The sequence below is a fragment of the Catharus ustulatus genome, chromosome 14 (assembly GCF_009819885.2).
Source record: "Catharus ustulatus isolate bCatUst1 chromosome 14, bCatUst1.pri.v2, whole genome shotgun sequence".
NCBI lineage: Eukaryota > Metazoa > Chordata > Aves > Passeriformes > Turdidae > Catharus > Catharus ustulatus.
The window spans coordinates 453,266-479,209 of NC_046234.1; the positions used below are offsets into that span (position 1 = coordinate 453,266).

The window sequence follows — 25,944 nt, forward strand, 5'->3', positions numbered from 1 at the left end:
CAGAGATGAGGAGGAAACATCAAAGAACAAGAGGTCTTTCTCAGGGTGTTGGTTTTGCTGAGTTGGAACGCTCAGAGAAGCCAATGAATGGCTTGCTATGGAGGGCAGACAGGCTGCCCACAGCAGACACTGTCCCATGTAATGTGGCTAATAAACCACTTGTTTCCAGGCTACCAGAGCTCTGTTCTCTCTTTTGGCAAAAGCACATTGACACAACTGCACCAGCAGAATTACATCTGTGTTAGCTGCGGTTCTGAGCACAAAGAGCTCCTCTCCCAAACTGCACAGCTCAGCCAGGTGTGCTATTGCAGAAGGCACATGGCACAAGGAAACATCCATACCTGCTGCTGTGCTGTCACCAGGTAAGACTGGCAGAAGTCAGTGCCAGTGAGGAGCACACCAGACTCAGGCTGTGTTGGTGAGGGGCAGTCACTCAAAGCTTTTGAGCTCTGGTTTGTGGGATTGAGGCACTCAGCCAGTTTGCTGACAACACTGAGCTGTGTGGTAAAGCAAGGATGGATCCAGAGGGACATGGAGAAGTGGGACTACATGAGAAGTACCAGGTTCCACACCTGTGTCAGGGCGTTCCCAGCTGCAGATTGGGCAGAGAAAGGACTGAGAGCAGCCCTAGGAAAAGGGCTTGGGAGTGATGGTTAAGGAAAAACTCACCATGAGCTAGCAGTGAGAGCTCCCAGCTCAGAAACCCCCTATGTTCACCACCAAATGGTGGGTGGCTTTCAGACACCCAAATTGGCTTATTTGAAACCCAGGAGGGAGGAAGCACAGCACCCCTGGGCTGGGCTGTACAGTGGCCATGGGACTGCACTGTCCCCATCTTCTCAGGGGAGGAGTGGCAGAACCTGGAGGGTAAAATGTGAAGCCAGGGCTGCCAGCATGGAGAGGGGTTTAGACATCAAACAACACCATTTTTTTAATTGAATAATCAGACAGGAATGTGAACCATTTTCACCTTTGTAAGCAGACTCTACTGTGAAGCTCCCTCCCCAGCATCCAACACTTGGATGTTTGGACTGTTCCCTCAAGCAGGAGGTGCTGACTTTGCTCAGTCACACGAGCACATGGCAGGTACCAGCCTTGAGCTGGCTCAGGGATCCCAGGCCGTGGTGAAAACACACAGTAAGGAGGAACAGCCAGACTGTCTTCACAGAGCCACATCCCTGTCACTTCTGGGTCAGCTGCCTATACAAGTTCAGAGTCAGAAGCATAACTTCAGGATCTCCACTTTTGATGTCAAGAGCTTGCAGGAAGCAGTCCAAGGCCTCCTGGAGTTTTCCATCATTCTGAAGTTTCTTCCCATTGTGTACCAAGGTGTCATAATCTGTAGCAGGAGACGAGCTCTGCCCAGTGCCCTTTTCAGAGCTGCTTTCCTGAGATGACTCTGTCTCCTCTGCCTTGGACTGCTCAGACTCCATGCTGTCTGTAGAGGAGGACTCCTCACTTGTTTCAAGTGTTTCCCCAGTAGGTTCTTCTTCAGGCTCAGCAGATTCCTCAGTGCACTCCTCAGCTTCATCTTCCACAAGCCCGTCTTGCTCCTCATCACCATCATCATCGTCTTCTTTATCAGTGGTCCCCATGATTTCCACAATATCCTCCACCTCATCTACCAGCCTGTTGATGATCGAGCGCCTGGAAGCACTAGACCTGTTTCCACTGCTATTTAGCTGGGGAGAAAAGATGGCTTTAGCTCTTCTGGTGCCATATTTAGGGGTGGAAGCACTAACTCCTTCTGGAAGCCTGTGCTGACTGCTGTCCAAGGGAGAGGAGGGCACTTGCTCAGGCTGCCCTTCACTGTCACTGGGTGAAGCAATTCTGTTCAAGTGTTTCTTCCTTGTGAAAGTAGAGAGACCACTGCTTTCCTCCACTGTTTCACTCCCTTGCAGGGAGGCATTTGGCTCTTCCTCAGCTGTGCAATGGCTACTGGGCTCACTTGGCAAGGTTTTGTTCGGAGATTCTTTGTCTGGAGATTTACACAAGCTTTCTGCCTGGAGTTGTAAGCTCTCCTTCTCAGGGTGTTCCACTGATCCTTCTCTATTTGAGGCATCCCGCCATCCCTCATCAGACTCTTCCAAAACCAGATTGAAGTCAACTTGATCCTGGAAAGAAGGAGCAGATGTACCCTCCAAGCTGTCTTCCAACACATGAGACTTGTAGAGCTCAACATTGATCTCTGGTGTAACATTTGATAAACTCAGCACTGCAGAAGCTGGCTCAGGAACATTGTTCTGCTCTGTGCCCAGGGCAGGGTGAGGGTCAAGTACCTGAACTGACAATTCTGCATCACTTCTAGGATCTTCTAGTCCAGCTATGCCAGCCTCTGAGGAATTGTGACAATGCCCAGCCAGGTCATTCCTTGCCTTGGCCAAGCTGTCTGAATGCACATGCAAAGGCTGTTTCTCTTGGAGGCTCTGACTGTCTTTCTCAAGTGCAGGGGATGATGGTGTAATGCTAGATTCAGTATTTTGCTCAGATTCTTGTATATCAGATTGTTCTGCTGTCCTGCTGGTATTGAGCACTTCTGTCTCCATACCGGACACGTCTTGTGCCATTTGCTCTTCATCCAAGTCAGCAACAGTCAGAGTTGTCATTTTGGAGCTGACGTCGAGCACCTGGGCCTCCTCATCCTCTGTAAGATCAATAACTTTGTCCTTTTTATGTGCATCAGCTACTGGTGGTGAAACAAAGTGATTTTTGTCATTCAACCCTGGAGGCAACTTCTTTGGCCCAGAAACTGATCCCGATGGTCTTTGCCAGTTCTCTTCACAAGAATTTCTGATCCCCTCTATCCTCTGATCTCTGAGCTGGGACTCCAGCTGGACCAGCTCGTGGGCTTTCTGTACCCTCCTCTGGATGTACTGATGGGCTTCCTCACTCTCCACCTGCTCCTCATGAGCCATCTCCCTTGTGTAGATTAAGTCATGGTCAGAAATGCCGAACATTGCCAGGGAATGCAGGTAAGCAAGGTGCTCATCCAGCTGCAGGTCAGTCTTCCTTTGCATGGCATGCAGGGACTGCAGCTGGATCTGAGTCGCAGACGTCCGAGTATTTTCCAGCGTGAAGAGCTCCCTTAGATCCTGTTTGGAGAAATAACGGAATGGGTTCTTTTTGTCCCCAGTGCTCTGTCTGATGAGCGAGTCCTTGAATACCTGCCTCCTGTAAATCTTCTCTTCCACAGTGCCACAGGTGATCAGCCTGTAAATCACCACATTCTCTTTCTGCCCAATTCTGTAAGCTCTGTCCACAGCCTGAGCATCGGTTGCTGGATTCCAGCTGGGATCAAAGATCACCACTCGGCTGGCTGCTGTCAGGGTTATCCCGACGCCCCCGACCTGCGTGGTGAGCAGGAAGACGGAGTAGTTAGGGTTGCTCTGGAAGGCGTTGATGCGCCTCTCTCGCTCCGTCAGGTGCGTCACCGTGCCGTCGATGCGCAGGATCTGGAATTGCCGGCGAGACAGCACGAGCTCTATGATATCCAGCATCTTCCTCGACTGGGAGAACACCAGCGTTCGGTGTCCCTCTTCTCGCAGCCGTTCCAGCAGTCCCACAAGGAACTGCATCTTCCCAGACTCCTGGATCACAGTCTCATCAGAGAGATGATCTATTTTGGTCACACCTGAAAACAGGCCTGCTTCCATCCTGTAATCCTGCTCAGAGCACTCCTGCTCTTCCAAGCCCAGCTGGATACAGGCTCTCGCAGACAGAAGCCTGGGGTGGTCACAGAGTTTCTTCAGGACCGTCAGCTCGGCCAAAGGCGATCGGGTTGTCATCAGCACTTCCTTCACATGATCCAGGCAGAGAAAGTTTCTATAGATTTCTTCCTGCACTGGTGCCAGGTACACCCACACAACAAAGTCATTTTTCCTAGTGAGAGATGGCATGACAGGAGCCCTGTTCTCACTCGGATCCTCAGGAATAGGAGTATCCGCTTTATCAGCATGATTGCTTTTGATGTCTTCCTTGGTCCTTCTGAGGAAATAGGGCTTTATAATTGCCATGAGATTCTCTGATATCTTTAGCCCCAATGCTTTCTCACCTGGAGTCGCATCCTTCTCCCTTGCCCTGGTAATAGGATTCTCATATTCCATTTTAAAGGTTTTGGCAGTTCCCAGGAGGGAGCCTTGGCAGGCAAAGTCAAACAAGGACCACATTTCATGCAGGTTGTTCTGCACAGGGGTGCCCGTGAGCAGCACGCGGTGCTGGGCCGGGATTGCGTACACGCACTTGGTTGTCTTGTTTGATGGGCACTTGATCTTGTGTGCCTCGTCGAGAATGACGTAGTCCCAGACAAACTCCTGCTCGTGGCGGCTGGCCAGCTGCTTCCAGTTGTTAATGAGCATCTGGTAGCTCGTGATGATGATGCCGTTCTTCCTCTGCACCCTCTCCAGATTCCTGGTGCGCTCTGTCTTGCTGGTGCCATGGAACTCCTTGACGCGCAGGCCGGGGGTCCAGCGGGCAAACTCAGCCAGCCAGCTGCTGACCAGGGTGGTGGGCATGATGAGCAGGACGTGCTGCACGAGCTCGGCATCGAACATACCCGAGAGGAAGGCAATCACCTGGATGGTCTTGCCCAGGCCCATGTCATCTGCCAGGATGCCACCAGGCTTGCCGTCCCGGTGCAGGCGGTACAGGAACGCAACACCTTCCCGCTGGTGCTGGAACAGCTTCCCGTGCATCTCGCCGTAGATCAGCAGGCCGCTGCCGCACACGTCCACGAAGCCCTCATCCTCCTCCTGCTGCTGCTGCTCTTCGGCCGCCGCCAGCGCTTCCTGCACCCGCTGCATGCGGCCCTGCAGCTTCTCGCTGGGGCGGATAGCGGCCGCCAGCCGGAACAGCCGCAGCGCCTCCTCCAGATCCCCGTCGGCCGCCGCCGCCTTTCCGCCGCTCACGAGCCTGGGGGAATCACCGTGAGCACCGTGCGGCCAGCCCGGGCACACCCGGCAGTGCCGGCCCGCCACCGCACCCCGGCTCCAGCCCGCCCGCAGCCCCCCGGTACCGCTCAGCCCCATCCCCGCTCACCCCCGGTAGCGCTCCTCGTCCGCCGCCGCCTCTCCCGGCCCAGGGGTGGCCATGGTGCCGGTGCTGCCGCCCTGCACTTCGAACCTGCTCCTTCCCGTCCTGCACCGCGCCACATGTAAATCAGTAGTCCCCGCAGCCAATCAAAGGCGGAGGCGGGAACGAAGGGGCGGGATCGAGCGCTGTCCGCCCCTCCTCCCGGATTGCGGGGACACCGGGATCAGTCCCGGTCCTGCCCGGTGTCTTTCCCGCCGCGTGGTGGGAAGCGAGGTGCGGGACACCCAGGGGAAACCCGGCAGATCCGCAAGTGCCCCCCATCCCCGGTGCTCTGCCGTTTGCTGCCGCGACAGCGGTGCGCGTCACGGGCAAGGGCGGTGGAGGCCTCCCGCCAGCAGGGGGCGCGGCGGCGGGCGCCGCTCCGCGCTTGCCCCGCGCGGAGTCGCCGGGAGACCGAGCGCTGCCATGGAGGCGCGCGCCGCGGGCTGCGGCCTGCTCGTATCCACCGGGCGCGAGGGGCCGGGCGGGCGGGGGGCAGCGGTGGGGCGGGCAGGCGGCTGACCGGAGCTTTTCTTAACTGCGGCGCAGAGCGTTGCCGGCGCGGAGGTGCGGGCCGGGCGGCGGGAGCCGTGCGTGCTCGGCCTGGAGCGGCGGGCCGGGCGCTACGGGTGAGTGCGAGCCTGGCGGGGCCTGGCTCGGTTCTCCTGCCGCAGCCGTCGTGGCTCTTGGGATCCCTCTGTGCCCCCCGGCGGGCTCCGCTCAGCCGCGGGACCGGCGCTCCGGAGGTGCCTTCCCGGCTCCCGGTGCACCTCCGGCAGCGGGAGCGGGACCTGCCCCGTGGCAGGGAGAGTTCAGCAGCTCTTACTTCTCCCCCGGGATATCCGCGTCCTGCACGGTCTCAGCTTCTCTGCCGTTTTCCTCCTTTTCCCTTCCTTCCTTAGCGATAAAAATCAAACATTGTGGCTCTGTACACACAGCTCCCGTTCGTGCATGTGTGAGCAGGGCGTTTCTGCCGAGTCTTTACGAATCTTCCTTCTGTCTACAGGGTCGTTATTCGCTCCCAGGAGAAAGAAAACTCTGATCCGGATTATATTCCCATCAACAGCCGCTTTAAATGTGTGCAAGGTACCGACTGCTGGGGGGAAGGTTGAGAATCCCTTGCTGTTCATACACAAACCCCAAATTTAGTGGTGTTTCCTGACCTGCCTCCCGAGCCGAAGTGGGTTGAATCCTTTCGCTGTGAAACAGCAACTGACATTTTATGGAATCCCCTTGTTCCTCATCCAAGCAGGTTGTCATTCCATGTCAGCATGCAGTTGTGAGGAGCTTGGCTGGCTCCAGTGCGTGGTGGGCTTGGCATCACACAGAGCCAACACATGCAGAGCCTGGTTTCAGGGCCTGGAATTTGGTGTCAGCTGGTATCTGTCTCCCAGGCTTCTCTGCCGTTCCAAGAGTTGGGAGCTGTTGCCTTTTTCTGAATGTTAACATCTAAATTTCCATAATGCTCTCAGCATCCCACCTGTTGGATGAGGCTTCAGGCTTTGTCTTGGAAGAACTTAAATAGCAGCAAGTGGCCCCGGGGTGAATCCTTGTAAGGAGTAAAAGTCCTTTTCCCTGAATTTGCTCATTCCCTTGTATGCAGTTCAGTGATGTTCTGCCCCTGGTCTTGCTCTGTAGAGAAGCTCTGATGTTCTTGTCAAGTTGGTCTTTCCTAAAGTAGCTGTGCTAATGGAGAAAAACCATCCAGGTGTATGAGAACTGTGTGCTAGGAATCTCCCTGGGACATTGTTGGGAAGTGACTGTCCAAGTTCTCTCTGCCAGAGCCGTTAGGAATGTACAGATGTAAATTAGAGCTCTTTGTTCCTGTCAGGACTCTCATGGCTGGTAGCAGACAGTGTAATTATATGAGTCCTCAATTACTGCAGCTCTACTGATGCTGTTTTTCTCTTTTCTAGAGGCAGAAGAAACTCTGCTGATTGATATAGCTACAAACAGTAAGTTTCATAAGGACAGTGGTGTAACTAAAGGTCCTGTCAGGGAGCAGCCGCTGGTGCTTGTTTTGCCTTCCAGTCTTCCCCAGGCTCTGTGTTTGTCCTCTGCTCAAACAGGGATTGTTTTCCCTCTGACGTTGTCATCTGGCTCTGTCAGACACTCAGTTGTCATGACAGGCAAGGTTTAAAATGCAAATGATTGAAATGTTTGCAATTTTTCTTTCTGCTTTTAGAGCTCTTCTCTGTGAGATTGCAAGTAGGGAGGATTTCTAAAGCCAGGAGAACATGCTGGAGATACCCCAAGCAGGGTGGGGGGACCTCAGAAGCGCAGAGAGAGTAACTTAGGAGCAGGTTTCCATCACAAACAGCAGCTGAAGCTGGCTGGGTAGCCTAGGGCCTGTGAGGCAGCCTGGCTGACTCAGTGAGTGTGTTTGAAGCAGGCTGCAAGGTGCGGATCCAGGGCGACGCGGCGCCGGAGCGGCTCTTCGAGATCCCTGACGAGGAGCGCTGCCTGGGGTTCCTGTCAGAGGTGCAGAGCATACAGGAAGGTGAGCAGAGCTGCCCCTGTGCCTTTGAAATCCTCTGCAGCAGTTTCTGATGGGGATGGGTTTTTTCCCAGCCCACCTGAAAGCGTCTCTTCCTGAAGCTAAGGACTCAGCGGTCTGGCATCAGGTGCAGAAGAGCCTCACGGGTCTGGCTCCAGGTACAGTTGGCTTTGCTCTGGGGCCTGTGCAGTGCTGGGGTGCCCAGGGTAGGAGCTGGGTCTGACCCTGCTTCCTTGTCTGTTCATTCCTTCCTGAGTGCTATTTTCACCCTTGGTTTGTGCATGTTAAGCTCCTTCCTGCCTTGACTTGTGGTTAGTGCCCCTTTCTCCCATTTCTAGGCACTGGTGATGTATTCCTGCTATCTTGGTTTTTGCTTTCTGTGGAATTACATTTTTTCCTTCTTGATCTGAGTTTCAGATTGTTTCTCAGGTTGTTTTTCTTGGATTTTTCATTGCAGGAGCTCTGGGATTTGAGGATGACTTCAACACTATGAGCCTAGAAGAGAAAAGAAACATGCAAAACCACCAAACAGGATCTCGACGGGAGCCCCCGCCTCCTCCCATCCCTCAGAGTAAGCAGTAAGTAAAGCAGGAGATCTGTTCCCTTTTTCACTTTTCTTCCTAGACAGCAGAACTGTTTCTAGTGCTGCTCTTGCACTTCCTAGATTTCACCGAGAGAGAGAAGGCACATCCAGAGACCAGCCCAAGGTGACCAACACGATGCGCAAGATGTTTCTGCCCAGCACACAGTCGGGGCAGAGAGAGGGGCTCATCAAACATGTACTGGCCAAGAGGGAAAAAGCCTACATCAATCTGCACAACTTCAGGTGAGACCTGGGAGGGAAGAACAGAGCTGCAGGATCTCTCCATGAGCTTGGCTCTCCCCCAGGATTGGACCCTGGCAGCTGCTGATGGGTTGCAGCTCAGGTAGCCAGTGAGGATGGTACAGCCCAAAAGTCACCGAGTGTCCATGGGGCAGCTGCTCCTTTCATCTTCTCTGTGTGTGTGTGTGTGTCAGATCTCTTGAGCCTTGGTAAGGCTGGCGCAGGTGGGTAGGAAGAGTGAAGCCAGATATCCCACCATAGTGTCATGGTGTTGGCCCTTGTGCCGTGGTGTTAAAAGAGCCAGATATTTGCTGGTGGAATGTCTTACTGCAAGAGGAGTGTCACTGGGAGAGAGCCAAGCCCCAGAGAATTTTCCAGGAGCAACTGAGGCAGCAGGGGAGCCTCAGCCTGGAGAAAAGGGGGCTCAGGGGAGACTTTCTGGCTCTGCACCATTCCCTGACAGGAGGGGGCAGCTGAGGGTGGGAAGGGGTGGGTTGGGCTCTGCTCCCAGGGAGCAAGGGAGAGTACAGGAGGAAATGGCCTCAAACCATACCAGGAAAGGTTCAGGTTGGACACTGGGAGGAATTTCCCCATGGAAAGGGTGGTCAGACATTGGAAGGGCTGCCCAGGGAGTTTTGGATTCCCCCCCAATCTTTGGAGGTGTGCTAGGAATGCCTGCACGTGGCACTCAGAGCTCTGGGCTGGGGACAAGGTGGGGATTGGGCACATCTTGGACTCGATGACCCTGGAGGGCTTTTCCAGCCTCAGTGATTCTGTGACTTTCAGATCCCCCATGGCTGTCATTGCCGCATGCAGGGAGCAGCTGGAGCATTGTTGTGCTGCTGTGGTTTGCATTGTGTTTTCTACCAGCTCAGCTTTGTGTTGTAGGTTCTTTGTGGGAACGTGGAATGTGAACGGGCAGTCTCCTGACAGCTTCTTGAGTCCATGGCTGGTGTATGACACGGAGCCTCCAGACTTCTACTGCATTGGGTGAGCAGCTGGGGGGATCCAGGAGGGCTGGGCTGGGTTTAGACTGGGTTTAGCTCAGCACAGAGCTGAGCTGTGTCGTACAGGGGCCATCTGAGGGCAAAAAGCCATTGAATGAGGCAGCAGATCAGGGTGAACAAAGCTAGCATGATATCATAGATTTTCCTGGAGGCATCTGCAGAGCTCACTCATTGTCCTCTGCCTGAAGTGCTTTCTCAGGAGAGGACTGCTGGGGGTTTGGGGTAGGATCTCACAGGCATTGTGGGGAAATTCTACTGCTTTATTTAGCAAGTGGCCATAAGGAGCTGTTCCTCCAAGGGCTGTTGTGGAGGAAAAGGGGATGTGCAGGAGGGCTGGAGGTGCTAAGCTCTTGGCTTTCCAGGTTCCAAGAGCTGGATCTCAGCACGGAGGCTTTTTTCTACCTTGACTCCACGAAGGAGCAGGAGTGGCTGGCTGCTGTGGAGAGGTCCCTGCACCCTAAGGCCAAATACAAGAAAGTGAGTTCTGCTCAGTGGCATGGGGGCTTGGCATGGACCTGGCATGATGGGAAGGAAAAAGGAAAATCGTTCTCCCTTTCCTCCCTGTACAAGGAGCAAGGCTTGGAGATACCAAGGGTGATACTGGGCACGTACGTACCTGCACGTGTGTCAAATGTGTCAAGTTAAATCTGAAGAGTCTGTTTCTGCACCACAGTTGTAGGGAAATAGTGTGCTTTGAAGCAGAAAGTTATAAAGGTGGAGACCACAATACCTTTATTAAATAAGTAGGTGTCAGGGAAGCAGCAGGCTCAAATTCTCTACCCATATTATCTTCTCATCCTGCAGTATGGAAGCCAGGTGTGTCCTGAGCTGGTAAATTAAATTAATAGCTTTTCCCTGTAGGAATAGGATGATTTATGAAACCTTCCAGATGCTGCTGCCTTGAGTCAGAATTACTTCAGTTATGGCAGCAGGACTTTGTTCTGGCTGGTTTAGAGCAAGACATTGATTTTATCTCTGCTGTGACAAACCTTTCTGCTGCAGGGACCAGTCCTGAATGGGTTTCCCTTTCTTCCTTAGCCCTTGTGTTTGCTGTCACACTCCATCCTGCTTGCTCTGAGCAGGTGTTACAGGGAATGGAGCAGGGAATAGGATTCTTGCTGAGCTGAGACCAGGGGAGCCAGGAGTCATGGGCTGAACTGCAGAAAGGCTCCTGCTCTCTCCCCTCCCTTTGCGTCGCTTGAGTTTTGGGTGAACTTCTCCCGCCTTAGTGAAAGGGAGAGCACAGGATATGGCTGCAGGAGAGGGATGTGGTCAAAGCTGTAGATAAGGCTTGTGGTCACTTGCAAATTCTGCTCCTGCAGAGTCCTGGGCCCTTGCAGCCAAATTCTCTGCTCTCAGCTTTCCTCACTCCACTCCTTAATCCCAACACACGTGCATGTTTCTGTGCATAGAGGGGAGCATGCAGACTGTCCCCAAGCAGGTGAGGCCTTATCACTGTTTCAGAGTGGTGATACCACACTTTTGGAGGTGCAGGAAGGTCAGACTGGGCAGTGTTGGCTTAGTACATGTAAAAGATCAGAACTGGGGTCCCCACTGGGACAGGGCACATGAGCACATTGTTAACCTCTGTGGGCTGAGGTTAGGTGGACTGCAGGAGCAGATACCTCCTCAGATCCAGAGAGGCTCTTGGCTTTAGGTAGTGAGTATTCCCTGAGAATGGGTCAGTCGGTAGCTCAGAGATGCCTTTTACTCCCCCATGCATCAGGTATGTCTGCCTCAGGAGAACATCGCTGTGTGTTCCCCTCCGTGCTGGAGCCCACAGTAAGGTGAGGTGAGCTCTGACTCCCACTGCACCTGCAGCCTCAGCACAGCCCCAACTCTGGGCCTGGCTGGAGCACTCAGGGGCTTCTCTGTGCTACTTAGAGCACAGCAAGGGCCGAGACGTGAGTCACAAACTTTCTGGGCATTTCTTGAGTTTCTCTCTGCCCACCCTGCTCTAGGAAGTGACCAGAGTAGGAAATGCAGTGAGCTCACCATCACTGACAGCACCTGGGGGGTGCAGATGGAACCCAAGAACCTTACTGTGGACAGGAGACTCTTTGGGATCTGTTGTTGCAATTAAGGATTGAGTAGAGAACATGAGGAACAGGGAGAGCCAGAGCAGCAGAGCAGATGAGATCATCTCTGCATTGCCCCTGCCTCCCTGGGAATTCAGGGTCCTGTTTATTTTTGCAGGTGCAAATGATCCGCCTGGTTGGGATGATGTTGCTCATATTTGCTAAGAAGGATCATCTGAGCAATATCAGGGAGATTGTGACAGAGTCTGTGGGTACAGGAGTCATGGGAAAGATGGTGAGTCACCAAGGCCAGCTTGTTGCTTCCCTGTGTCCATTCAAGAAGTGGCACAGCCTGGTTTGGTTCACGTGTGCCATCCCAGTCCTCTCCCGGTGCCTCGCGTGCCACCTACTCCAATCCCACTGGTCCTTCCTGTTACAGGGCAACAAGGGTGGTGTGGCCATCAGGTTCATGTTCTACAACACCACCTTCTGTGTCGTCAACTCCCACCTGGCTGCCCACGTGGAGGACTTTGAGCGCCGAAACCAGGACTACAAGGACATCTGTGCCAGGATGTGCTTCCTGATCCCCAGCTCAGACAGCCTGGCTGAGCTCAACATCATGAAGCATGAGTGAGTTGGAGCTTTTGGAAGTGGTGCTGAGTAACCCAAGTCAAGGCAGAGCTGCAGCAGCAGGAGGTTTCATGCAGATAAGTTTTCTGGCTTGATGAAATAATGTGAAATCCCAGGGGCTGTGGTGTGCTGCATTTCCTGCAGACAAACCAGCCACCTCCTTGCTGCAGTGCCTTGTACACCCTGTCCCCAGTGTCCCTCTCCTTGCATTTGTGTATAACCTCCTTTTCAGCAGGCCTAAACAGAATACAAATGGTTGGTACTTCTGTAATTAATACTTAAACCATTTAAGAACCAAAAATGTAGAGTGGATTAGTACAGAAAAAACCTTCGATATTAGATTATCCTTGATAATCCACTAATGGAAATGTTGAGGTTTGACTAGAAACAGGAAGAGCTTTGGTACTAGCAAGGGGTTTAAATTTTAATCTTTAAATTAAACCTTTATGGAGTAAAGAGTGAGTCCCATGAATGTTTCTTTAGCTGCTGATAGAAGAAGGCTGTGGGCCTGGAGAGGAGCAGGGTGGGAGTGGATGTTGCTGAGGTGTGGCTGATGGCTGGGATGGGAAACAATGTCCAGGTGGTTGTAAACTCCAGGAGCATAATTCTGCTGCTAATTCTGTGTCAGGCAGTATTGACTTGGTAGTGATGCAGCAATGGCCTGCTCTGGTTGAAGGGAAGGCAGTGAAAAACCAAAGGTAAAAGCAGGGTGTCAATGAGGGATAGCCCTGCAGATCCAGATACCTCATCTGTCCTGCTGGCTGATGGGCTGGCTTTGCTTAATGAGCTGCATCACTGCCCTCTCCTTAACCTGAGAGGAGCCTCAATATCAGCTGGATTTTTTGTGAACAGTGGTTTTGCTTCATGAGAGTCAGTGCTGTTCTCTGGCTTTTTTCAGGCTGGGACAAACACATTATCACCTACTAAACCAAGTCTTCAATCTTTGGGGAAATCCCAAGGAGATGGACTTAGTCCTGTAGGATCTGCTGTCACTAGAAATTTCTGCTCTGGGACTCAATCTTTAGTGCCTCTTCTTTGTCTTCCACATGTCTCAGCTTTAACATGGTGTTAAAAGGGGGGCTGTTAACTGTTGATCTGCTCCCAAAATTCTTCCCTGTGAGGATGGTGAGGTCCTGGCACAGGGTACCCAGAAGAGCTGTGGCTGCCTCATCCCTGAAATTGTTCAAGGCCAGGTTCGACGGGGCTTGGAGCAACCTGGGATAGTGGAAGTTGTTCCTGCCCATGGCAGGGGGTGGAACAAGATGAGCTTTAAGCTCATTTCCAAACCAGACCATTCCATGATTCCATGTGTATCTTTGTTTGCAGTGTTGTTATCTGGCTGGGAGACCTGAACTACAGGCTGTGTCTGCTGGATGCCAGTGAAGTGAAGAATCTCATCAGCAAGAACGAGCTTCAGAAGCTGCTGACATATGACCAGGTCAGTGAGCTCACTCACATTCACCCCATCCCTGCAAGGGCATCTTGGTTTAGGCTGTGCCTCTGCTGGGGAGGAGCGGGCAGACGTGGAGCTGGGGAAGGGGCTGGAGCACAAATCTGAGCACAGTTGGACTCAGTGGTTTTGGAGGGTGTTTCCAACCTACATAATTCCATGGCACATTGCAATAAGGGTCTGGACACAAACATAGACCCTGGACCCTGGCAGAGCTCTAGGTGTGCTGCTTGCACATCTCCCTAAACAAAACCAAATTGTCTGTACTGGGGTAACTGGGTGACTCAGGCAGTCACTGTGTTTGTCTCTGTCTCAGTGCAGGGGCTCTCTCTTAAATACAAACTCCAAGCTGAACACAGGCATTTGTAACTGCAACAAAAGCTGCTGTGCTCAGTGTTGTGGAAGAGGTATTGATTTGGGGCCCAAATCTGCTTAGCCAGTTTGACCTGAATCGTGTGCTGTCACCTTCTCTGCAGCACATGGTGGTGGCATGTGCCTTTTAGGTGAAGGGTTGCACCCAGGAAACATGAACAGCAGTGGTGCAATATCACCTCTGACACAGTTAACAGTAAATTTGGCTGATTGTCCTCTAGCTCATTTTTGCCGTACTGCAGAGCTTCATGCAGGAAACAGCTGTAGCTTAGTCTTAGTGAGGAAAACATCCAGGAGATTTTTCAGAAGAGGAAAGGAGCAAAGGAGAGTGGTGTCAAGTTGTCAGGCAAGTGCAATCCTGGAGGCTCTTGCTAGAATGATTGGTGGGGAAGGATTAATGATGGCAATCTTAAGCCTGAAAACTGATGAAAGCATTTAGTAATTATGATTTCCCTTAACTCTTGCTCGATGTTGCCTGCGTGCTCTGGTGAGCAGTACCATGCCCATTTACACTCAGTCTGTTTGGAAAACATTCCTCTTGTGTGTTGAAGGTGTGAGGTCTGAGACACAGTTTGGGGGTGTCTGTGAATCCCACAGAATGGCTGCAGGCCATGGTTGCTCTGCCGGTAGATCTGCTCTCGGACACTGCTGTGGCAAGGGAGGGTTACTTGGGTTTGGTTTGGTTTTTTTTCTTTTTAAAGCTTTCTTTTTCTGCTTTAGCTGAATATTCAGCGTACTCAGAAGAAAGCATTTGCAGATTTCATGGAGGGAGATATTAAGTTCATCCCCACCTATAAATATGACTCTAAAACAGATCGCTGGGACTCCAGGTACATTGGCTGCCACTGGGCATATTTACCTATGACATAAAATGCATTTTCTCACAAAACTTGATTTCCTGCTTCCTAGAGCTGTGAATACCTGTCAGTGTTCTGTTTGGCCTTCTGTTCTTTCCCTCTTTCTACAATAAGCAGCCCCTGTATACATTGACCAGACACATCCCTTAAAAACCTCTTGCTGCTGATCCCACTGGATGAAGGCAGGTGAAATGTGAGCTCAGGTGACTCTGCAGTGGGGGCTTTTTCTATTACCAGGGTCAGGCAAGCAGGATAAAAAAGGAATTGAAGAGCTAAGGAAACAGGTTCTCTGAGTCACCCTGTGCCCTGACTTGCATACCCACAGGGTGGCTGCACTGTGATAGCAGCTGTGGTTCCTGCTTGGTGCCTCCCACAGACATGGCTGTGTCTGCTGCAGGGGCTGCTCCGAAGGGAGAAACTCTCATGAAGGACTTTCAAACCATGTAGTGATTAAGTTTGACTTGCCATGTTTATGAATCAGCACAGTAGTTAATCTGAAGGATAACCCAGGGTTCAGGCTTCACAACATAATAGTAATCACTGAGCAGACTTTCTGTAGTGGAAACAATAAATGATGGGTTGGACTGTGGGCAGAAAGGTCTGGCAGCACAACAAAGTTATGCAGCTTGAGTCACAGTACACATAGGTTCAGGCTGTGGAAATGGGCTTGATTGAGGATTGTTTTGTTTCCTGGTGCTGGAAGGGATGGGAATTTTATCTACTGTATTGTGAGAGAAAGAGAGAACAGAAGAAATAACAATTCAGGTTGGGGTAAGTGATAGGAGTTTACCCCGTCACTGCTGTGATGATGTGGGTGGAGGGAACTGCCTTGTTGGGAAGAGGAACAGCTTGGATGGCCTGCTAGGATTGCTGGATTTCCCCGGTAACCTGCTCTTCCTTGTAGTGGGAAGTGTCGTGTGCCAGCGTGGTGTGACCGGATCCTTTGGAGGGGAGGGAATGTCAACCAGCTCCGGTACTGCAGTCACATGGAGCTCAAGACCAGTGACCACAAACCTGTCAGTGCCCTGTTCCGCATTGGGGTAGGTCTGTGTGTGTGCTGGGCAGGATCCCAGCTCTGCCAGGCATTCCAGGCAGTGCTCTGGTGGAGCCAGGGCACCTCTGCTAAGGCATTACAAGAGCACAGAACCCAGCTGAGGTGTGCCTGCTGTGGGGTGCTCATCTGGCAGCACTGGAGTGGGTGAGTGCTGCTGTACATGTGCTGTGTCATCTGGGTCACACCTGAATGTCTTCAGTGGAGAGTGGCAGCCAATTTGGGTGTTCCAGTGCAGCAGATGGGGACACTCCACGTCTGCTTTTGCTACCTCGTGCTCCCTGGGTGGCTCAGGTCACTGCATGGGTCAGGTTGGAAAGGACCACAGTGGGTTGTTTGGTCCCATTTACATGAGAGCTCCATGTCTCTCCTGTACTGGGGAGCCCAGAACTGGACACAGCACTTCATTGTGTGCCTCACCTGGGCTGAGTAAAGTAGGCTGAGTCTATTTAAAGAAAAGCCTTTCTCCTTTCCCTCTGGAAAATTGTGAGGAATGCTGCAGTGTGCCAATGCTGTCTCACAGAGGTTGTCTCCAGTGATCTCCTAGCTGTGTGACCAGTGGCCAGACAGACTCTGGTAACATCTGCAGGGGTGAAATCTGTGTAAAGTGTCAGACACAACTTGGGACTGCACACGTGTGTGTACTGTCTCAGCCTTGCAGCTACAGAAGCAAGTGCTTAGAGAAATAATTCACTTCTGCAGTTTGCTCATGATCAAGGAAGTTCCTGTGAAAGCCAGTCAGGAGCTTTGCTGAGTGTTTGTTGTCTCCCACAGGTGAAGGTTGTGGATGAGCAGAAGTATCGGAAGCTGTTTGAAGACATTGTTCGTATAATGGACAGGATGGAGAATGACTTTCTTCCTTCACTGGAGCTGAGCAGGAGAGAGGTGAGATGAAACTGGGATCACTGTCACTGCCCAAACACAGCAGCCTTCAAAGTACCAGAACTTCTTTCAAAGACTTGTTTCAATAAACTGGATTATAGGAAATTGAACTCTAGCCTTGATCTTATGACCAAGGATGTGAGTTAGTGATCTTATGACCAAGGTTAGTGAGGATGTGTTGTCTTGGCTCCTTGGCAGGACTTCTGTGAGGAATTCTCCATTGGGTGGGCTCCTCTCAGCCGTGGGGGGCCACTGCAGAGACAGTGGGGGACTTGCCATGGGCCGTATGCTGTCCACTAATATCTCTTGATTTCTCTTTGCTCTGCAGTTCGAGTTTGAGAATGTGAAGTTCCGTCAGCTGCAGAAACAGAAGTTTCAGATTACCAATAATGGGCAGGTCACCTGTCACTTCTCCTTCATCCCAAAGCTCAATGACAGCCACTACTGCAAGCCATGGCTTCGGGCCGAGCCTTGTGAAGGTTACCTGGAGCCAGGTGAGGGTACTGCTGTAACACCCCAGCCCATCTCCATTCAGTCCTTCCTGTCTTTCCTGTGTCCCACCTTCCTTGCCATCAGTCTTGTCTTTTCTGTTGTGGCCTTTGTCCCTGCCTTGTGTGTTTGTCCTTGTCATCCCTTTTGGAGAGTGTCTGTGTGTCCTTGAGAGCTCTGCTGTGTTGCAGATGAGACCACAGAGATCTCCCTGGATGTGTATGTCAGCAAGGACTCGGTCACCCTCCTCAACTCTGGCGAGGATAAAATTGAGGATATCCTTGTCCTGCACCTGGACCGAGGCAAGGACTATTTCCTGACCATCAGTGGCACCTACCTGCCCAGCTGCTTTGGCACCTCGCTCGAGGCCTTGTGCCGGATGAAGCGACCCATCCGAGAAGTTCCAGTCACCAAACTCATAGACCTGGTGAGTTCTGGAGCAGCTCTTCTTACCCAGAGAGGCCTGATTCCCTTCTGATTGCTCCCAAAAGCAGGAGCAATGCCTGCAGCTCAGCTTCTCTGTGCTGGCTCTGAGCTGAGTGACTTCACAGAGCTCGAGGTGCTCTTTTATTCTTCCCATCTACCACAGCTGATGGCTTTTGACAGCCTGTACTTCCCTTTTTTCTGAGTAGGCTCTAAATATTGTTTGATGGGACAAAGAAGCGATCCCAGCATTTCTTGTTGGTGTTACTGGTGCTGGCAGACTCAGCTGGGTGGCACTGGTGTCACAAGAGATTGTGATAAGTGATTGAGGTCCTCTCATCCAAGGTGTGATGAGTGCCCCAGGACCTTTTCCTTCTGCATGCATTCCCACTGCTCAGGGGAAGGAGCGAGCAGGAGGACTGAAGGAAAGTGGTGGTGTGGGTGTGGGGTGCTGAAGGACACAGCTCAGCAGATGAGCAATGTCACAGCCTCTCTGGCCATTTCCTCCCACACCAACCACAGTGAGAGATAATGCCTGGGGTGAGAGATAGCTCATCAGGGAGAGATAATCTGTCTATGTGCAGGGACTGTTCCTCCCCCCAGCCTTTGGCAGCCCCCAGCATCAATATTCCTCCTCCCACAGCTCCTTGTGTGCCTGAGAGAGGGTGGTGCAGTGGTGCCCTAGGCACCTCTTGTCCTTTGGGTACTCTCAGCTGCTTCTGGGCTTGTCCCATTTTGGGAGCGTAATTCTGATTTCCAGGCTGGTTTCATTCATCTCTCTTTACTACCTTACCTGGCCATGTTCCAGTGAGGTGCAGCAGCTCCTGAGTGCCAGTTCATGTCCCCATTCCTGTTCAGCCAGGAGAATCCTTTGTTTCTGTCCACATGAAAGTACAGCCCCATTGTTTGAGTCTCTCTGCCATGTAATACCTTTCCTCTCCTCTCCTACCTCACACTCTCACCCTTACATGAAGGGTTTTTGTCCAGTAAGCTGCTCCTTTTCCACCTCTGTAGATTTGCCATCTTCCACTCCTATTGCTTCCACATTTTCTTATCCCTTGAGCACCTCTCCTTTGGGATTTCAGTATTAGTGTCTCATCCTGTTTTTTCTTGGGATCCTGCTTTGCGTTTTAAAAAGCCTCTTGAAAAACCTGTCAGGACCACGTGAGTCTTGTGGAGCAGATCGTGCTGAAGGCTCAACCAAAATTAGGGAGAATTTTTTCCCTGTGAGGGTGGGGAGGCTCTGGCACAGTTTGCTCAGAGCTCCCCTATCCCTGGAGGTGTGCAAGGCCAGGTTGGAAGGGGCTTGGAGCAGTCTGGGATGGTGGAAGATGTCCTTGCCTGTGACAGGAGGGTGGAATGAGGATGAGCTTTAAGGTCCCTCCCATCCTAAACCACTCGTGATTCTGGGGAGTGGTGAGCAGCCAGTCTTAGGTTGGGGGTGAGGTGCAGATGATTCACCCATTACAAAACGTGCAGGTGGCTGTGTGCCCTCCCAAACCTGTGCCTGTGTCCCTCCCCCTGTGCCCCAGGGGAAGAAACTGTGCCAGCTCGTGTTCAGAGCAAGCTGTTCCTGGGAAGAGGCCGGTCTGTTGTGACTCTGTCAGCTCAGGGAGCCTCCAGGGGAAGCAGGCACTGCAGAGGCCACAGGGGACCCTGAGATGCTGCTCCCTCCTGGTGTCCCTGTGCCATGGGAGCTGCCAGCTCAGCCTGGCGGTGTGCTGGGGCTGTTCCCATCCTGAGAGGTTGATCTGCCAGGACTCAGCATGGACAGCCTGCTTCCATTCCCTCCTGCAGACCCCATGGGTGGTGTCCAGCCGGCCCTGCCTGCACAAGGATGGCTGTTTGGGGATGCTGAGGGCTTGGCTGTGCTGTCTGAGGGCTTGGCACACTCCTCTTTGTGCTGTGCTAATGCTCTTAGGCTGCAGCAGCAGCAGCCGAGTTTGAGCACAGACCCTCATTTCCCTGACTGTACCCAAAGCTGCTTAGGGGCCCTGTGAGCTCCACAGCTGCCACACTCTCAGAAACACAGATTTAGCCCAGGGAATGTTTTATCTCTGGCCTGGTCACAAGGGAAGGTGGCTGAAATAACATAGGTACAGTGATTCTGACCAGGGAGCTCCTTTCTGGCAGACAAGTCTCACCTGCCCAGGGGCCAGCTGCTGGCCAGTGAACAGTGCTGTCCAAGCCCTTTGGAGGGGTTTCCAGAAATCCTGACCAGGCTGTGCATCATGTGAGAGGGATTGTTGCTAATTGGTGGGCAAATCTCTCCCACAGGTTTAACTTTGGCCATGTCAGCAAAATGTGTGAAGGACCTGGTGTTCAGTGGGTTCTTGTAATGCAAATTAGGCTTCTGCCTAATCACAAGAGTTAATCCGAGAGTGCTTTCTGTCTCTTAACCACACTTTTTCCTCTCCTCTCTTTCCTGCTGCTCTCAGGAAGAAGACAGCTTCTTAGAAAAGGTAACACAAGCAATTGCTGTGTGGCAGTCTGCTTTGCAGTGGTGTGTTTGTAGAGAATGAGAGCTTCTTCCTTGTTTTCTGTGGCAGAGGGAAGGGGAGGGGAGCATGGAGGGGACACGGCTGCCAGCAAAGCTTCTTAGTACAGCTGTGGGCTGGATGAGAGCATGGAGAAGCACACAGTGACCCCAGGGCCAAGCGCAACTGAGATGTTAAAGCTCACCAAATTTGATTCAGGGGAAAAAATTACTCTCCTGATCCTGACAACAATGCTGGATGTTCCCCAAAAAGATTGGCAGCCCTCTGACCATAAGGAAGGGTTCACCACAGCATCCTCTCAGACCTGTGGGAGGAGGGCTGGAGTAGGAAACTCAGGTGTTTTGTTCCTTCCATCTGGTTGTGTCCCTGTGGAGCCTTGTGCAGGAGGAGAATGTTCCTGTGCCTCCTCAAGCAGTGGAGCTGGGGTTGCTGGCTCTGATGGCCACAGTGCCCAAGCGGGATCACTGCTTCCCTTGGCACCCTGCTCGGTGCTGCAGCCAAGCAAGGAGAACGTCCTTGGGAGAGCCAGTGGGAGATGCTGGGGGTGTTCATGCTGTCCCTGCGCTGGCTCTGACACTTGTAACTGGTTTGAGCTGGTTCTGCACTGGCTACCCAGTCTGAGTGAGCTGTTCCTCTCTGGGCTATCAGCGCAGTGGTAGAGTAAAAACAGGAGAGGGAAGGAATGTTCCCTCTCCAGGAGGGCATCGAGCTTGGGTGTTTAACCGCATGAAGTTCACAAACTCCCTCCTGGCAGAGGAGCAGAGAGGGATTTCGATGCTTCCTTCTGGGAGCATCTCCTCCACTGCGGCCGTGCCTCTGTTCCTGGCAGGCGGCAGGAGAGGGCGCTCGGAGCCCGGCCGAGGCACCCACCCTCTCCTCCCCTCCTGCTCCTCCTTCCCTTTCGTCTCTCTGCCCTGACTGCCTGGGATTTCCCGCATGGGTGTCTCCGCAGCTCTCCCAGTCGTGCCAAGGGCTGCTCCAGTGATGCCCTGGCACAAGGGGTTTCTGTAGAAAAGCCTCAGCGTGGGAAGGGTGTCCACAGCCCTGGGAGAGGCTCTGCAGCTCTCCCCATTTCCCTCTTGGGGGAATTCTGCAATGCTCTTCTCTGACGCACTACTTCCCGAAGACCTTCCCAGTGCCTGCTGAGCGAGGCAGCCATGGCTCCATCAACTGGCAGGGTCAGACCAGCTGTCAGGTGCTGTGCTGTGGCAAGTGGGGCTACTGCCCGTGCCACCAGGGCTCGTGTCAACCCAGGGTGTCCCTGGGCATAGCAGGGAAGCTGCCCTGGCTGTCAGTGGCTGTGTGCTGCAGGGACAGCTGTGGCAGCTGCTGCCTCAGCTGCAGTGAGGTGCTGTCTGTGTGGCTCGTGGACTGTGCTGGTGGCAGGGTTGTGTTCCTCCTTCTGCTGGTTGCTGGGTGCTTTGGGAGTGCTGGACATGGCTTTTTCCTTGGAGGTCACAGGAATGTGAATGGTCATGAAGTGAGAGTAAAATCAAGCCAAGAACGTGGATCCAGTTAAAGCTTGGTGTGACGGAGACGTTTGAGCCTCAGCTGCTCCACAGGAGTAAGAGGAACTGTGACAGTGGTGACTGTATTCAGTGAGAGCTCTCCTTGGGAAGATCAGGGGAGAAACTTCAGGAGCCAGGACAACTCCAGAGCCCTGAGAACAGCTGTGGCTGGAGCAGCCCAGAGCCAGGGAAGGCTCCAGGGACCAGTGGAGCCAGGGGGGATCATTGGGGCCAGGGGGATCAGTGGGATCACAGGGCTGGGCTCCCCAGCGTGGCAGCTCCTGCAGCACAAGCACTCGCTGGCTCCCAGGTTTTGCTGGCTGTGGGCTGGGGCTGGGGCACCGTGGGCAGCCAGAGCCCCCTCCTGGCGGCTGAGAGGGCTGGGGCTGCTGGAGAGACTGGGCAGGTTGTTCCATGGGGCAGCAGGAGGGACAGGAGCCAGGAGCTGTGGAGCAATGGCTGGTGCTGTGAAAGTGAGTCACGGCTAGAGCACCCCAGGTCCTGCTGCTTCCCCTTCCAGGCATTAAGGGCCTGAGGCAGAAGGGACTGAGGTTTCCCTGAGCCCTTGTGTGCTTTCTCCCCAGGATAAATCCATCCTGCAGATGGGCTCCCTGGACAGGGAGGAGGCAAGTGAGGTGCCACTGCAGGTGCCAAAGGAGATCTGGCTCTTGGTGGATCACCTATTCAAGCATGCCCTCCACCAGGTGAGAGGCAGGGTGAGGGAGGGGGCCTTTGCCTTGCTGGAGCTGTCCTGGTGACCTGGTTCCTCACAAGCACCTGGAGGTCAGCTCCAGTTTGGTGTTTACCAGGCAAGGCTTTTTCCTGTGCTGAGGCACTGGCTGGGTGTCCTGGGATTCACCACTCATTGCGAGTCACCACGTGCCTCTGCCTTTGTGGGGAAGGTGACTTGCTCCATCCCTGTGCTGTTTCTGACAGGAGGACCTGTTCCAGACTCCAGGCATGCAGGAGGAGTTGGAGCAGATCATTGACTGCTTGGACACCAGCATTCCTGAAACAATCCGTATCCTTTGTGATGGATCTCAGTTCTCGGAAGAGCTTGTCTGTCACTTTTACCTGGCAGGGATGGGCTCCCCTTGGTCTCCCCAGAACCTCTCTGAAAGTTGAATCTATGCTGGCCAAAGCAGCAGGGGGCTGTGGAAGCTTCTGCAGGGCTGTGCCAAGCACCAAAGCTGGGATATGAGGAGCATGGTCTGGAGAAGAGGCTGATGGAGCAGGGAGCTCGTGTGAGCCAGAGGGTGGGAAATGTGGGCAGAGTTTTTTCATGGATGGGGGACAGTGGAGGAGGAGAGCTTAGCTTGACCTCCAGCAAGATGAGCATCTGGGGAGGGAGGAGATCTCTGTGCTCAGCATGGCCCTTGATTCCCAGCGGTCCAGCGGGCAGTAATCACTCCGTGGCTGAAGCTCTCCTCATCTTCCTGGAGGCTCTGCCAGAGCCTGTGATCTGCTATGAGCTGTACCAGCGCTGCCTGGAGGGGTCCCACAGCAGCCGCCTGTGCCGACAGGTGCGGGGCTGTGCTGATGTGTGGGGCTGCTGCCAGCTCAGGGCAGCTCCTGCCACCGTGGGCTCTGCCATGGCCCTGGGCCTGTGTGGGGCTGCTGCCAGCTCAGGGCAGCTCCTGCCGCCATGGGCTCTGCCATGGCCCTGGGCCTGCCTGGGCCCTGCTCCCTACCTGAGGGCTGGCAGTGGCTCTGGGAGAGTGGGCAGCTCTTCCAGAGAGACCCTGAGTGAGCCCTGTCTCACATGGGGAACAGGGAGGGGCTGAGCTGCCCCTGGTCCTGAGGGCTTGAGCTCCTGCTCAGAGCTGCAATTCCTGTCCTTCCATAGAGGGCTGTGCGTGGCTCTTAGCAGCTGGTGGGGCAGCAGGCCAGGCCAGGCATGTCTCTGAGCAGAGGGGGAAGTTTTGGGGCAGCGAGAGCTAGGATCCAACTGGAAACAAGCAGGAAGCAGCCCCAGGGCAGTGGGGGCTTTTTCCTGGTGACACAGCTTTCCTTGAAGCAGTGTCACCAGGAGCCATGGCCCACAAGTGCCAGCAGCACTGGGCTGCAGCTGTGGGTGAGTTGCTGCGGAGCCTGGAGTGCCACACGTGCCCAGGCTGCAGCAGTGGGAGCTGGGAGAGCTTCCCAACCATTTCCTTGCAGGTGATCCTTCAGCTGCCCAGCTGCCACCGCAACGTGTTTCGGTACCTAATGTCCTTCCTGCGGGAGCTGCTCAGGTACTCGGTGGACAACAACGTCAGTGCCACCATGATCGGTGAGTGTGGTTCCTCTGCAGCCCTCGCTTCATCCCAGCCTCTTCCTGCATCTCCCAAGGTCGTTGTTCCTCAGCAGTGACTGATTTTGCCTGCCCCCACAGCTGCCCTGTTCTCCAGCCTCCTCCTGCGCCCTCCGCCCAACCTGATGGCCAAGCAGACCCAGCAGGACCGCCAGCGTGCCATCAACTTCCTCTACAGCTTCCTGCTCACCGGGGATGAGGAGTGACTCGTGCCAGCCATGTGCCAAAGCCGGGCCCGCGCTCCAGCCGGGCCTCTCAGCTCCGAGGGGTAAAGGCTGGAAGCTCTCCAAGTGCCGTGTTTACAGCTGGAAGGGACATTCCCCCTCCTTGCCACGCCCCACCCCACACTGCAGAGGATCTGCACACTCATTGCACTGCCATCCACCTGTGAGCCTCCCCGTGGGGCCAGGTGATCTGTTGATGCCCGGGTACTGTGCCGGCACCCATCCATGCATGGCACAATCACCAGTTCCCAGGTCACGCTTCTCTCTGTGTCACCCCCATCTCCCAAGGGCTGCTGTGGACAAGGGTAGGGATGGCTGGTGTTCTCGATGCCAGGTACATGTGCTGGTGCCTACACCACCCCAGACTGCTGTGGGACATACGCCACCCTCTGCCACACAGCCCTGCCAGCCCTGATGCCATCACTGTGCTACGGACCGTGCTGGCCCAGGAAGGTTGCGTGGACATTTGGCCTCTCCCCCTCGGCAGGGCCTTTCCCCTGCCCCTTCCCTCCCAGGACACAGGGCCTCGGCACACAGGTGTGTGCCTGCACCCCCCACTCTGCCCCCACTTTCCTGTCCCTTCCCTGCCCCAGCTTCCCCCGAGGACACAGGATGGAGGGTGGCTCGCTATGACCAGAGTCAGGCAGAGCCACAGGGTTGTCCTCCTGGGCTGTCCTGAGCAGGATGGGACCATTGTCCGTCTAGCCCAGCCTGCAGTGTCGGGGTAGGACAGCCTGGTGCCACTAGATGGAGTCCATTCTCTCCTTTCTGGGGTGCCAGCAGAGGCTGCAGGTTTGGAGGAGTGAAAGGAGCCAGAAATGCTCCTGGGGGGCCAGAGGAGCAGCTGGGGGGCTGTGCAGGCGGCTGCAGTGCAAGGGTCATATACAACTGGCTGAGGGTACAGCCCTGGGGCTGGTGACTGAGGATGCAAGAGTGGCCTGTCCCACTGAAACACTAAGAGGCCTGTGGGGCCACGTCACCTCAGGTGAGGGAGGCCAAAGCCAAGGGGAGGAGTTGTAGTCACTGAGCCCCTACCGGTGCCTGGGCTCAGCCCAGGGTATCCTGTGGCCCTGTGGTCCCCATGCACTGGCTGAGCTGGTGTGGGCTCCCCTCCCTTCTGCCTTTTCCTTAAAATTTTTAAATTACATAATTTATTGGGAAACTGTCCGTTCCAAATAAACCTCCATTGTGCAAGGCCTGGGGCTGCGCAGGGCGCGCCTGCCCTCCTTCACGCAGCTCTGCACTGTCACAGAGCCCTGCCTGCAGCTTCAGGCTCCTCCAGGGGCAGCCAAGGGCTGGGCTCTCCCCCAGGCCCTCCAACAGCGGGGGATAGTGGCAGAGGGTCCCATGCTGCTGGTTCCTGCTGGTTGTGCTCCTGGAATGTGCCCATCCCGTGGTGCGTGGTGGCATGTGCCACACCAGGATGGAGATGGCACCGAGGCCAGCCAGAGGGCACCTGGTGTGTGTGGCACATGTCTTTGGCAGCCCTGAGCAATGGTGCTCTGGTGCCCAAGGCCCTGCCTGCCCTGCAAGGAGACCAGTGCTGGAGAAAGCCCTGCGTCCTGCCGCAGGAAATGGTGGCCGGTGTCCTCTCCATCTGCTTCCTGCCGGCTCCTTGGAGCAGGGCTGTGCCTGGGCAGCTGCTCCACACTGTCACGGAGGCCACCAGTGCAAGGTGCCGGTATTGTTCCTGCAGCCACCACATTCCTGCCGCTGCCGGCGGAAATGCCGAGCGAGAGCAAAGGCCTGATGCTCCCTGGGGATGGGACAAAGCCTGGGCTGCCCACCCTCTTCGGGAGGGCAGAGGGATCCCTGTGGGGGACCCTGGATGCTGGTGGGGTGCAGCTCCGGGGGT

General features: G+C 54.2%; 2 protein-coding genes across 3 annotated transcripts; one reads left to right on the forward strand and one right to left on the reverse strand.

Annotated features, from left to right (window-relative positions):
• Positions 1-1,002: 1,002 nt before the first annotated feature.
• ERCC6L (ERCC excision repair 6 like, spindle assembly checkpoint helicase) lies at positions 1,003-4,825 on the reverse strand. Its single transcript, XM_033072053.2, has one exon. The coding sequence runs from the start codon at positions 4,797-4,799 to the stop codon at positions 1,182-1,184; it is 3,618 nt and encodes a 1,205-aa protein (XP_032927944.1). The 5' UTR covers positions 4,800-4,825; the 3' UTR covers positions 1,003-1,181.
• A 793-nt stretch (positions 4,826-5,618) lies between these two features.
• Positions 5,619-25,285, forward strand: OCRL (OCRL inositol polyphosphate-5-phosphatase). 2 transcript variants are annotated; one of them, XM_033072262.2, is made up of 23 exons: positions 5,619-5,696; positions 6,074-6,153; positions 6,984-7,022; positions 7,457-7,567; positions 7,639-7,722; positions 8,022-8,142; positions 8,229-8,390; positions 9,276-9,377; positions 9,757-9,871; positions 11,591-11,707; positions 11,852-12,042; positions 13,369-13,480; positions 14,585-14,694; positions 15,626-15,761; positions 16,547-16,657; positions 16,983-17,148; positions 17,335-17,570; positions 20,005-20,028; positions 22,157-22,276; positions 22,509-22,593; positions 22,968-23,095; positions 23,733-23,844; positions 23,947-25,285. In XM_033072262.2, exons 6-23 carry the CDS (start codon positions 8,054-8,056, stop codon positions 24,069-24,071), a joined length of 2,241 nt encoding a protein of 746 aa, XP_032928153.1. In that variant the 5' UTR covers positions 5,619-5,696; positions 6,074-6,153; positions 6,984-7,022; positions 7,457-7,567; positions 7,639-7,722; positions 8,022-8,053; the 3' UTR covers positions 24,072-25,285. The 2 variants fall into 2 exon arrangements, with proteins under 2 accessions (XP_032928153.1, XP_032928154.1); XM_033072263.2 differs by having other exon boundaries at positions 7,460-7,567.
• Positions 25,286-25,944: the final 659 nt, after the last annotated feature.

Excerpts from the sequence above, each read along its gene's own strand:
- ERCC6L (XM_033072053.2), bottom strand. The coding sequence starts at position 4,799 with ATGCAGCGGGTGCAGGAAGCGCTGGCGGCGGCCGAAGAGCAGCAGCAG.
- OCRL (XM_033072262.2), top strand. The coding sequence starts at position 8,054 with ATGAGCCTAGAAGAGAAAAGAAACATGCAAAACCACCAAACAGGATCT. Across the intron at positions 15,762-16,546 it reads GTGCCCTGTTCCGCATTGGG|GTGAAGGTTGTGGATGAGCA; the intron begins GTAGGTCTGTGT and ends TGTCTCCCACAG. Across the intron at positions 16,658-16,982 it reads TGGAGCTGAGCAGGAGAGAG|TTCGAGTTTGAGAATGTGAA; the intron begins GTGAGATGAAAC and ends TTTGCTCTGCAG.